The 12460-nt window shown below is 41.7% G+C and overlaps 1 protein-coding gene across 2 annotated transcripts in view; it reads left to right on the top strand.

Annotated features, from left to right (window-relative positions):
• The window catches only part of LOC140725330 (glypican-5-like), a 627634-nt gene extending 618935 nt beyond the window's left edge, over positions 1-8699 (top strand). For both annotated transcript variants that reach the window (XM_073040657.1, XM_073040656.1), the window contains one exon: positions 529-8699. In XM_073040657.1, the coding sequence (XP_072896758.1) occupies positions 529-728 (200 nt within the window). In that variant the 3' untranslated portion in view covers positions 729-8699. The remainder of the gene's footprint in view (positions 1-528) is intronic.
• Positions 8700-12460: the final 3761 nt, after the last annotated feature.

Below are 12460 nucleotides of genomic sequence, written 5' to 3'. Positions count from 1 at the left end.
CCTCTGACTATCCACACGATCAATGCCTCTCATCATCTTGTACACTTCTATCAGGTCACCTCTCATCCTCCTTCACTCCAAGCAGAAAAGGCCGAGGTCACTCAGCTTATTCTCATAAGGCATGCTCCTCAATCCAGGCAACCTCTCTGAGGTTGAGGAGCATTAAGGCTCTTCCTCTCTGTGTGCTGCGATTCAATAGAGGGTGCTGAATTTTGTAGGATGTCCATCAGGATCAGCAAGGGTTTGCCAAGTGTCACACATTGTAGTCACTGCTGCCTGGTTGTAAGCTACCATACAGTGGATCAGACATAACATATAGTAAAGACCTAGAGCTGTAGTACTCTTAATTAATACGGTATTAACACCTTGTATATATTGTCTGTTATTGCTATGATAATGATGGATACAGATTTGCCAATTTTTCCCCACAGTTTGCACACCATCTGTTCTGCCACGCTAAGTAAGCACAACCATACTAAACAAGTCAATCCTTAACAGTCCCTCTTTTCATTTCTTTCTTCTCCTCAGATGCGCCAGAAGACCGGTGGGCGACAAACAAGATTTTCCCAGCTGTTGCCCCCACTCTGAGGGGAGCCAAGATGACATCTCCAAGCTTGTCGCCCAGCATCACAGCACAGAGCAAACCAGGAGCTGCCCCCAGTCACTGCAGCCCTTTACCTATCGCCATTATCACAACGCTGGGGCTGCTGTGTCACTGGTTGTTATAGTTGCGATGCCTGCCTTTATTTATCCAGTGTTACAATCATCATGCAGCTTATTTTTCTTATTGGAGGTCAGCTGATGCTTTAGGATCTGTGTTCTTGTAATATAGTCGAAAGCTGCAATATACTATAGCAAACTGTTGTTCTAGAAGATTCTGTTTGAACAATACATGCGAAAACTGTACATAGTTTGTAAAAAAAAATAGTTAGAGGTAAAGTATCTGCCAGAGTACAAACATGTAATCACTTTGAGCATAAACTCTGTACAAATAGCCTTTCCCCTGCACATCCTTCTCTAAGGTAATGCATTTGTTTACTCAGCATAACTCACCGCTACTTAAGGCCTGATGTTCCTTCTTACATTGCAGCTTGTTCCTTTAATTACATAGATTTATCGGCCACTCCTCTGCTGTGCAGGCATATGATGGTGTGTGCTGTTATGAGCCTTAAGACCGGAAAACCACACCTTTGATCCTCTACAAACCAGATGGAATAGTTGAGTGGGGTATCATTATTGGTCTCGTTACTTCAGAGCTAGGGAACTGACAGGGCAAGTCATACCAGAATTTGACACTGATGATAATTACATGGTGGGTCTTGCTGAAAAACAGCAGTATGGGCAACTGGATTCAGTTGTAGATTTAAGCTTGATCAGTCTTAACTTTATCCAAGTGGGCCTGTTCACAATCATTGCATGTAGGGGAGTGTGCAGGATAACCCTCCTCTCTCAGATTGCCACAAAGGTCAGCCTTGATTACAATTTCTATCGCATCATCACAAACTGCTGTATTTAGTCATAGTGAGATTCAGCACCCAAACAGCCCCATTAGCCCACTGAGCCCATACTGACCACCTAGCAGCCTAGGACAAATCCATTGTAGTTTCCCCCACTTAACCCCAACAAATCCAACCCACAGTTTCTACCATTCATCTACACACTTGGAGCAACTTATAGAGAGTAATTAACCTACCCATGCTCACATATTTGGAATGTGGGAGAAAACCAGAGCACCCTAGAGAAACTTATGAATTACAGAAAGAACGTGCAAACTCCACACAGACAGCATCCGAGGTCAGGATTGAACCCAGGTCTCTAGAACTGTAAACAGCAGCTCACGGTGTGCTTTCCTGGAGAAACTATAAAGAAGCCTTTCTTTTAGCATGTTTTTGGTAAGGGGGCAGGATTTGTTACTTTTATAAAACTGTTTTCAATGTTGACATGACTGCATATCAGATTTCTCAAAGGCCGGTTGCTGTCTCCACCTAGATTTTGAGGTCTGCTGTAACTAAAGCTGAATGTTTTCAGTAAAATATGTTTCCCTTTTGTTGAAAGAAAACAGTAATATTATTTGTAACCTGAACTTGTCCTTTAGAAAGGACACCAATTCTTTGTCACATAAGAAGTTTACTGTTTAAAATCCTTAATGGTTAACCCTTCAACTGACACCAGATAACCAATAGTTATCACATTGCTGAGTTGTGTTGCTACTCAGTTTGCCACAGTCCTTTCACACATCTTAAGGCTGTCATTTCCTCCTTCCATTCTGCCCATCTGCACCCATACTATCTCATCCAGCTGCATCACAAGCTTGATTTCTTTCTCTGCCGTCTCTTCAGACAAGACATTAAAAAAAGCCACAGCCAACCCTCAAGGTAGACATAGGTGTCCGTGCTGCTGTTGGAAAAATAGGAGGTGCTTGCTCCCTAACTTCTGAACCAACAGCCATCCCTCAACCAACATTGAGAAGATTGTCTTCCTCATCTCCAGCCATGACTGCACTTTTAAAATATTTCATCTGCTGACCAGCATAAAAAAAACTCAATCTAAATGCTTTCCTTCTTTAATTTATCCCTTCTATACATTGTATATTATTTAGAAGTCAGAGTTTACATTTAAGAGGTTGCTGAACAACAGTGTGCTTCTGAGTTTGCATTTCTGGGACACATGTGCATAACAGATGGCTGATGAAACAACCAGGAAGCCTTCCCTCTGCTCACAATCCTCTCGCTACTATCCTTGTTCCAGCTGCAACGGTAGGAATGGATCCTCTTTATAATCACATCTGGAAGTGCCAAATCTCTCGGAAAGGAAATGCATCCCCTCTCCAAATGAAAAAGTTGCCTTCATCACCCTGATGATCAAACCCACCCCTCTGAAGGTGGTATCAGAGATCAGCCGCAGCTGAGTCACTCCAGTGCTATCACCGTTCTGCATCTACTTCCTGTCGACATCCAGATGTTATTTGTCAATGCTTCACCAGATGTTGGTGGCCTTACTTCATTAAGTCACTCAGTGGAAATGGTGGAAAGTTAGGCAGTGTACTTTGACAAAAGATGTTGTTTTTGGATCGAGAACTCAACAAGAATACTTTGAAGCCCTTGGGCGGGGCTTCATTCTGCATCTCCTCTATAATTTTACTTGGGTTTGTGTGGCTGGAAGATGATCCGAAGCTTCATGAAGGAGCCTCCAGCTTGGGAGAAAGGCACGTCTTTGGCTAACCACTACCTTCTTCACCTGAGGACAGTGCTCTTTATCACCCTCTCTTCAGTGGTTCAGTGTGGACCAAGGGATGAGGTGGCAGAGGAGAAAGTCATTAAACTCTTTGTAAATCTGCTTCAACATTTTGATTCAAGTGACTTGTACAGTAGTTCCCAGTTAAACTGTGCCTTGGTTTGAAGATAATTAACCTTTGGTTTCAAATTTCTCCATAGCTGCAACCCTTTGTCATTTCCACCTGGATGACCATGAGACCATAAGGCATAGGAGCAGAACTGGGCCATCTGGCCCATCGAATCTACTCCGCCATTTTGTCATGGCTGATCCATTTTCCTCTTAACTCTATTCTCCTGCCTTCTTCCCATAATCCTTCATTCCCTGACTAATCAAGAACCTATTAACCTTTGCCTTAAATGCACCCAGTGACCTGGCCTCCACAGATTCACCGTCTTCTGGCTAAACAGATTCCTTCCTATCTCTTGTTATAAATGGATGTCCCTCTATTTTGAGGTGGTACCTGCTGATCTTAGACTACCCCACCAAAGGAAACATCCTCTTCTCTTCCACTTATCTAGGCCTTTCAACATTCGATAGGTTTCAATGAGATCCCCACTCATTCTTATAAATTCCATCAGGTACAGGGCCAAAGCCTTCAATCACTGCTCATATGATAGCCCTTTCATTACTGGAGTCAATTCATGATCCTCCTCTAAACCCTCTCCAATGTGATCAAACTGTCCACAATACTCAATGTGAGGCATCACCGGTGTCTTGTAAAGCCTCAGCATTACATTTTTGCTTTTATATTCTAGTCCTCTTAAAATGAATGCCAATATTGCATTCTCCTTCCTCACCACTGATTCAATCTGCAAATCAACCTTTACGGAATCCTGCACAATGACTCCCAAATCCCTTTGCAACTTGGATATGTGAATTCTCTCCCCCTTTAGAAAATAGTTCATGCTTTTATTCCTTATACCAAAGTGCATGACCACGTACTTCCTGATACTGTATTCTATCTGCCTCCTCTTTACCCATTCTCCTAATCTAAGTCCTTCTGGAGCTTCTCTACTTCCTCAAACCTACCTGCATCTCCACCTATCTTCGCATCATCCACAAAGCCATCAATTCCATTATCAAATCATTGACATACAACATAAAAAGAAATGGTCCATTACCAAACCCCATGGAACACCATTAGTTACCAGTAGCCAATCAAAAAAAGGCTCCCTTTATTCCCATTCTTTATGTCCTGCCAGTTAGCCAATGCTTTATCCATGCTATCTTTAATATAATATGTTGGGTTCTTAACTTGTTTAACAGCCTTATGTGTGGCATTATGTCAAAGTCTTTCTGAAAATCCAAGTATGCAACATCCACCAATTCTCCTTGTCTATCCTGCTTGTTATTTCTTCCAAAAATTCCAACAGATTTGTCAGGCAAGATTTTCCCTTATCGCCTATTTTTGACATGTGCCTCCAAGTATCCTGAAGCCACATCCTTAACAATTGACTCCAACATCTATCCAACCATTGAGGTCAGGATAACTGGCCTATATTTTCATTTCTTCTGCCTCCCTCCCTTCTTTATGAGTGGAGTGACATTTGCAATTTTTGAGTTCCCTGGAACCATGCCAGAATCTATTGATTTTTGTAAGATCACTACTAATGCCTTCACAATCTATTCAGCTACCTCTTTTAAAAACCTGGGATGCAGTCCATCAAGTCCAGGTGACTTATCTACCTTCAGATTTTTCAGTTTCCCAAGCACTCACTTCTGCCCCTTGACACTCTCGAACTTCTGATTACCACCAGTGTCTTTCACAGACTGATGCAAAATACTTATTCAGTTTGTCCGCCATTTCCTTATCCTACCCTCTTACTATCTCTTCAGGGTCATTTTCCAATGGTCCAGAATCTACTTTTGCCTTTCTTTTACTCTTTATATATCTGAAAAACTTTTGCTATAATTTTTGATATTGGCTCACTTAACCTGAATATTTCATGGTTTAAACCCCCCACAATGGTTTCACCAGTTGCCATAATCATTCTCCAGGGTTTGTCCTTGTACTATTCTGGCATGTTGTGCATGATGACTTGTATTACTTCAGTTCCACTAACTAGGCCCAAACACTGAACACTTCCTCTCTAAATCTACCTATCTTCCATTCCACTGTTTGTAAAGGTTACTCTTTTCAGACCAAAAGTCTCCTACAGTTTTAATTTTATTTTATGATGCACCCAGGAATTACAGTGGGACCCTCCACTAGGCTGGAGAACTGTATAAGTGAAAACATTATTACATTTCGCTTTACTGGAGACCAGTCAGCAAAGCATTTCAGTGAGCAATTACTTGTGTCGTAACATCCGTAACTTCACAGGCACCTTGCCTTCTGGCCCACAAAGACTCTTAGAACTGGAAATACATAAATCAGCCGGCTGTATTTTGTTCTCACACTACTAGCACGGTTCTATCGGCACTTCATCTTCAATTTGTTTTTATAATAGTTTTAATGATACAACAAGTCAGAAGCCTTGACAAATACTACATAGTACACAAATTCATCATCTCTCTTTGGCAGTTAATGGAATAGAATCCAGTTCTATATCAAAATATGGAAACAAAAAATATAGCAGTAAAAGTAGCAATGAAACTATCAGACTGACCTAAAGACCCAAAACTAATGTACCTGAAAGCACTATTTTCTTCCCCTGGTTTGGCATGTACATGATTTTGGTCACAGAACAAAATGCAAATTTCTGATCTACCCTTTGAAGTTGCCTAATAAGTCAATCAGTTTCAAGCTACATGACATTCAGCATGCAGATTTTAGTAGCTAAAGAAGGCAAATAAAAACTCCTTCATACCTAATAGGGATGGTCAGTAAATGCTGGCTCACAGAGAAGAACTATTAACACACTGTGTTCTCAGGAAGATAAAGAAAATCCTATAGAGAAGAGTTAATGAGGTACTACCAGCCTCTTGGCCAACAATAATTCCTCCACCAATGTCACTAAAAAAACAAACAAGTATTAGTCACTGCAATTTGCTATGTGAAAATTGTGCTTCCTCTGTCACAACAGCAACTACTCTTCAGAAAGATTTTAACAGCAATAAAGAACTTTGAGCTGTCCTGGGATCTCAAAAGGCTTTCTTACATGTCTGTGCATCTGTGTGCCTGTAGCTACAGTGGTGCAAACGCTGAGATAATCTCTCCAAAATTGAAGACAGTTTTACTATAATATATTGCAGTTTTAAACAAATTTTTGTCAAAACTAAATGATACAATTGTACTTGCTGCATATTACAGGAAGAGGAAGAGTAACACGTTAAAAAGAAACACTCGCTTCAATAAATGAGCAGCAGCATTGCTCTTTCACTGCTACACAGAAACTTCACTGGCTTTGCAACTGTACTTCAATGAGTCCTGGCATTAAAGAACTGTCTATTCAAATACCTTTAACAAAGAGAAGAACTTTGCCAATAAAATTAATTATTTTATACACTGTTTTTAATCCATATGCATCAGTTTCACTGGAGGAGTGAGGTCTATAGAAAATGACTGACAACATAATCAGAGGGTTAATTCAACTTTTGCATGGGTGTATGTTGGAGATAAGATTATAATATTGATCCCAGTCTCCCGTTCGCCTGAACACAAGATATCCTGGTAACTCTGGTATACCCAGAGGAGCCAAACAAGTATTGCGGTAAGCAGCAAGTAAATAGAACCAGACCAAGTTCCAGATTGGGTTACACAGTAGGCACAATGGTGTAATTCCAACCTTTCATCTGCAAGATGTTGATTGCATCTGAGCCCACCCAATGTACAATACATTGATAATAAACTTAGCCCAGATTCAAGACCATAAGATGTAAGAGCAGAACTAGGCCATTTGGGCCATCGAGTCTGCTCCGCCATTTCATAATAGTTGATCCATTTTCCCTGTCAGCCCTGATCTCCTGTCTTCTCCCTACATCCCTTCATGCCCTGACTAATCAAGAATCCACCAACCTCTGCTTTAAACATACCCAATGACTTGCCTCCACAGACTCACCACTCGCTGGCTAAAGAAATTCCTCCTCATCTCCCTCTGACATGGCACATCCAGAGTAAGAAACTCTGTGCTGCAGCAGCCAAATTTGTTTAGCTCCACCACTGAGTATCATTAGGGAAAGGGAAAATATCACATCAATTCAATAAAGTTTCTCCTTCTGACTAAAGAGAGCAAGTGTGGCAGCACAATGGTGTAGCTAGCGGACCCGGAAATCCCAATTCAACACTGACCTGCTGTTTGTGTGGAGTTTGCACGTCCTACCTGCAGGTTTTCTTGGCATCCTCCAGTTTCTTCCCACACCCAGGGGATACAAATTGTTAGATTAATTAGTCAATGTAAATTGCCCTTGGGTGTAGGTGAGGGGCAGTTAATGAAAGAGTGGGAAAATAAAATGAGTTGTAAATGTGAGGTTAATAGTTGCCATGGACATAGCTTGAAGGGCCTGTTTCCACACATTGTAACTCTGAGATTATGCAACACATTTGTCCTCATCCTTTACATCTTGTTTATAGATTTGATGTTAGTTTTATCATTTTTAAAAGGAATTTGCAGCAGACTAGAAATGGGAAGGTCAGATATTAGTAGTATGCAGTTATCTGATTCAAGCTTGGTCGCAACATTGTAAGGATTCAGACATATCTAAGGATAACCAAAGCAGTGGGGAGAAAAGCTGAGATCTAATAACATAGAAACAGTGCAAGTGTGTGTGTCAGTGATATGAGGAATGGTCACACAAATGTTCAGAAAGCTTCCTAAGATCCCTAGAACTCAACCTCTCATCAATCTTTGCCAAAAGTGTGCTTGGAAAATCAAGGGCACCAGAAGATATTCAAAAGATAAAGATGTATTTTTGTGTTGTTGCCAAGGTGATGTTGCACGCTTTGCATCAGGAGAGAGTTACTCCTCGGTTATGTTCTACTCCACCACTCCATCAGTCAGCACTCTGGGAGGCATTTTTGACTGCAGTTGACAATTGTGACCCTGCATTGTGCCAATCCCTTGCTGCCTGGCAACTGCCTTTGATCCAGAACATTAGCTGCAGCCCTCCACCAGAACACTCCCAGGCACTCTGAAGTGTTTGACAGAATTAGTGGATGTAGTTATTCTGTCAACACCAGCTGTTGAGCAGATGCACCTTAAGCAGTTTTACATAAAGGCTGAGAAATGAACAACAGATGACAAGATAAAAATAAATTTAAATCTGCTAGAAATCTGAATTAAAAACAGAGACGTGTCAGGGACGTTCAGCAGGTCAGGCAGTATCTGTGGGAAGGTAAATGTTTCAGGCCTGAAGTCACCTGTTCTGAAAAATCCCAATCCTGAAGAGTAAACTCTGATTCTCTCTACACAGTTGCTACCTGATCTTCGAAGTGCTTCGGGCATTTTCTGTTTTTATTTCAAATAAATAAATCAGAGAACTGAGCCCATCCTCAAATTCTGATATGTTGATGCTGTAACCACAGAAAAGAACAGCAGTGGTGAGGTAGTGTGTTGTAATGGATGAATGGAAGTAATAAGGCACTTTAATTGTTTCTGGTCCTGTCTCCAGATGGCATAATGGCATACTGAGTAGAGCCCCTCTCATAATCCCGAAAACTTTTGTTCAATCCTGACCTCCTGCCTGTGTGGGCTACTCAGTTGCTCTGGCTTCTTTCTACCACCCAAAAGCATGCAAGTTGATTAGTTAATTGGACACAAAGTTTCCCCCAGTCTGTAGGTGGGTGGTAGAATCTAGTGGGAGCAGAATGGAACGTGGGGAGAATAATATGGTATCCAATAGAATTAGTGTAAGTGGGTCAGCATAAGCACGATGGGCTGATAAGCTCATTTTCTTGCTGTAGTGCTCTGTCAAATCAGGATGCACAAAGGATAACACGAGGAAATCTGCCCTTACACTTCCTCCCTCACCACCATTCAGGGCCCCAGACAGTCCTTCCAGGTGAGGCGACACTTCACCCATGAGACAGCTGGTATGGTATACTGTGTACGGTGCTCCTGGTGTGGCCTTTTATATATTGGTGAGACCCGACGCAGACTGGGAGACCGTTTCGCTGAACACCTACGCTCTGTCCGCCAGAGAAAGCAGGATCTCCCAGTGGCCACACATTTTAATTCCACGTCCCATTCCCATTCTGATATGTCTATCCATGGCCTCCTCTACTGTCAAGATGAAGCCACACTCAGGTTGGAGGAACAACACCTTATATACCGGCTGGGTAGCCTCCAACCTGATGGCATGAACACTGACTTCTCTAACTTCTGTTAATGCCCCTCCTCCCCTTCTTACCCCATCCCTGATATATTTAGTTTTTTTTCTCTCTCTGCCCATCACTCTGCCTGTTCTCCATCTCCCTCTGGTGCTCCCCTCCCTCTGTCTTTCTCCCTAGGCCTCCCGTCCCATGATCCTTTCCCTTCTCTAGCTCTGTATCCCTTTTGCCAATCACCTTTCTGGCTCTCAGCTTCACCTCACCCCCTCCGGTCTTCTTCTATCATTTCGCATTTTCCCCTCCCCCTCCTACTTTCAAATCTCTTACTATCTTTCCTTTCAGTTAGTCCTGACGAAGGGTCTCGGCCCAAAACGTCGACAGCGCTTCTCCCTATAGATGCTGCCTGGCCTGCTGTGTTCCACCAGCATTTTGTGTGTGATCCACAAAGGATGGTGTCATAGAATGACTGGGAGATGCAACATGGAAATAAGCCCTTAAGCACTTTGAGCTCATCAGCTACCCATTGATACTGCTCCTACATTACTCCCATTCTTTATTGTTTCCATAAAATACAAGAGCAGTATTAGGCCATTTCACACATCGAGTCTGCTCCACCATTTCACCCTGGCTGATCCAATTTTCCCTCTCAGCCCTAATCTCCTGCCTTCATGGCCTGACCAATCAGGAAACTATCAACCTCTGCCTTATTCTATATATAGGCTTGGCCTCCACAGCCGTCTGTGACAACAAAGTGCACAGATTCACCACTCTCTGGCTAAAGAAATTCCTCCTCACTTCCGTCTTAAAAGGACACCCCTCTATTCTGAGGCTGTGTCCTCTGATCTTAGACTCTCCCACCATAGGAAAGATCCTTTCCACATCTACTCTGTCAAGTCTTTCAACGTTCAATAGGTTTCAATGAGATCCCCGCTCAGTCTTCTGAATTCCAGTGAGTAATTCTCAGGAGCTGGGAGGCAGCAGCTCTATTAGCTGCGTCACTGTGCTGCCCAGATGGTATCCCACAAAGTCTGTCAAAGCTGAAGCTTCAAAGTCAGAATTATAGATTTTTGATGGATCATGGAATCCAACAATATGAGGCAACAATGGATAAAAAAGACTAAGGTACATATCTGGCATGATTTATTTGAATATGGGATCAGACTGAAGGCATTTTATATTCCTATAGTAATGAGCACATCAAATAGAGTATAATGTATATAATAATAGCCATAAAGAGGTTTTATTTTTTTCTTCTAAGATCCAGTCTCCTGTAAAATGTTGAAATTCTGTTCAAATTGCAATTTATGGATTTGCTGGCAAAAGGCCCAGAAAGGTTACGAAAGTGTTTGTAATTAACTGAACAATAACACAAGCACATAGAGTTTGAATGCGTATGATCCATTGTGGAAGGAAGAGAATATGGGGGTTGATGATAATGCGCTTTTTACAGAATATTTGTTGCTTCCATTTTCTGCTTCTCATCGATCCTGTAAATAGACCAGTGACATTGTGCAAAAGACGGTGATGTTCAGTTTTGTAGGCCAGTGGACTAACAATACAACAGGGCAAATCTCCTCCTTATAGTTCTGGATTGATGGTGGAATCTTAAAACGAGGGACAAGTTTGTTGAAGATTTCACAAAATTAAATAGTGCAACATGAAGGCACATCAAAAGCTTATTAATCTTTGTCTTTTTGAAGACTTTGTATTAAATATGTTCAAAGCAATATATCCAGCACAGGAAATGGAAGCCAAGAATGAGGAGTGTAGCTCCAGCTGAACATATTGGATTGGAAATGCAATGTGAGATGGAAACCATGACATTTGTCCCAAAGTACCCTCTTGAGAAACCCTAAGCAGAAGGATTCATACAAAAATGCCACTACCTGCAAGTTCCCCTCCAAGATGTACAGCATCCTGATTTGAAAGTAAATCAGTATTCATAGTTTAAGACTTTGACCTGCAGCTGTCCGAGAAGGTACGTCATCACCACCTTCTTCAGGAGCACAAAAAGACCAGAAATGCTGGTCTTATCAGTGACTGGATGTCTATCAGTGGATCAGAACAGAGACTCAGCAAAGACACATGGTTAAATATTTTGGAAATGGTTCCCTTTCAGAGATCAAAAAGGAGGCAGTGGAACTGTCTATTCATCAACATTATTCATGAAGCAATCTAATGCTAACTGTCCAATCTTAAAATCATAGGTGCTCTCAGAGTATCTCAGAGGATAAATTTATCACTCTTTGTATTAGCCCTGAAGTCTGTTGTGGATTGTTGTTTAATCTATAGGCCAGTTGGCATCTGCAAAGGGAATAAACTAAGCTCCTGCATTTGAGCTCTATAAAAGAGTGAATGCACTAAGCATTTCTGAAGACCTACAATGTTAATCATTCTCGTACAGAGGAAAATGTCATTAGAATTGAAGTATCACTCTTGGTGGGCAGGTCATTAGAACATTGAGGGACACTTTCCACAATTTTACTTTCAGCTGACCCTTTTTCAGTGCAAAAGGGTTAAAATATATTTGGACCTTGAGGGCAAATCTATTCCTTACACAATGATGCAAAGAAAAACATTTCCTTCACTCTTCAAATACAGATTCTTGATAGTGGTAATAAATCGACTCACATACCTTCTGTGTGTTCAGAAGAAAGGAGGTATTGATAAAATTAGGGGGCAGGGAAACACATAATTGAACCCCCCCCCCACCGAAGAAGTAGAGCAGTGGACAGAAAGAGGTTGAAAGTCACCACAGTGATGGACAGACTATCCAGACGTTAATGCCACGATTTATGCTTCAGTTTGAACTCTGTGATCTTTCGTCACCACGGCAGTAAACTATAGGGGATGGAAAAGCTCGTTTAGTGGCTGACAGCTCAGCTTTCTTGAACTCTTTCACGGAATGTTGGCTCTGCTGAAGAGACTCACCATTTATTGCCTCTTTGCCCTCAGAGGGAGGATTTTGAGTTGCAT

Source organism: Hemitrygon akajei, chromosome 3, assembly GCF_048418815.1.
Source record: "Hemitrygon akajei chromosome 3, sHemAka1.3, whole genome shotgun sequence".
NCBI classification, from domain to species: Eukaryota; Metazoa; Chordata; class Chondrichthyes; order Myliobatiformes; family Dasyatidae; genus Hemitrygon; species Hemitrygon akajei.
This window is presented reverse-complemented; position numbering and strand designations above follow the sequence as displayed.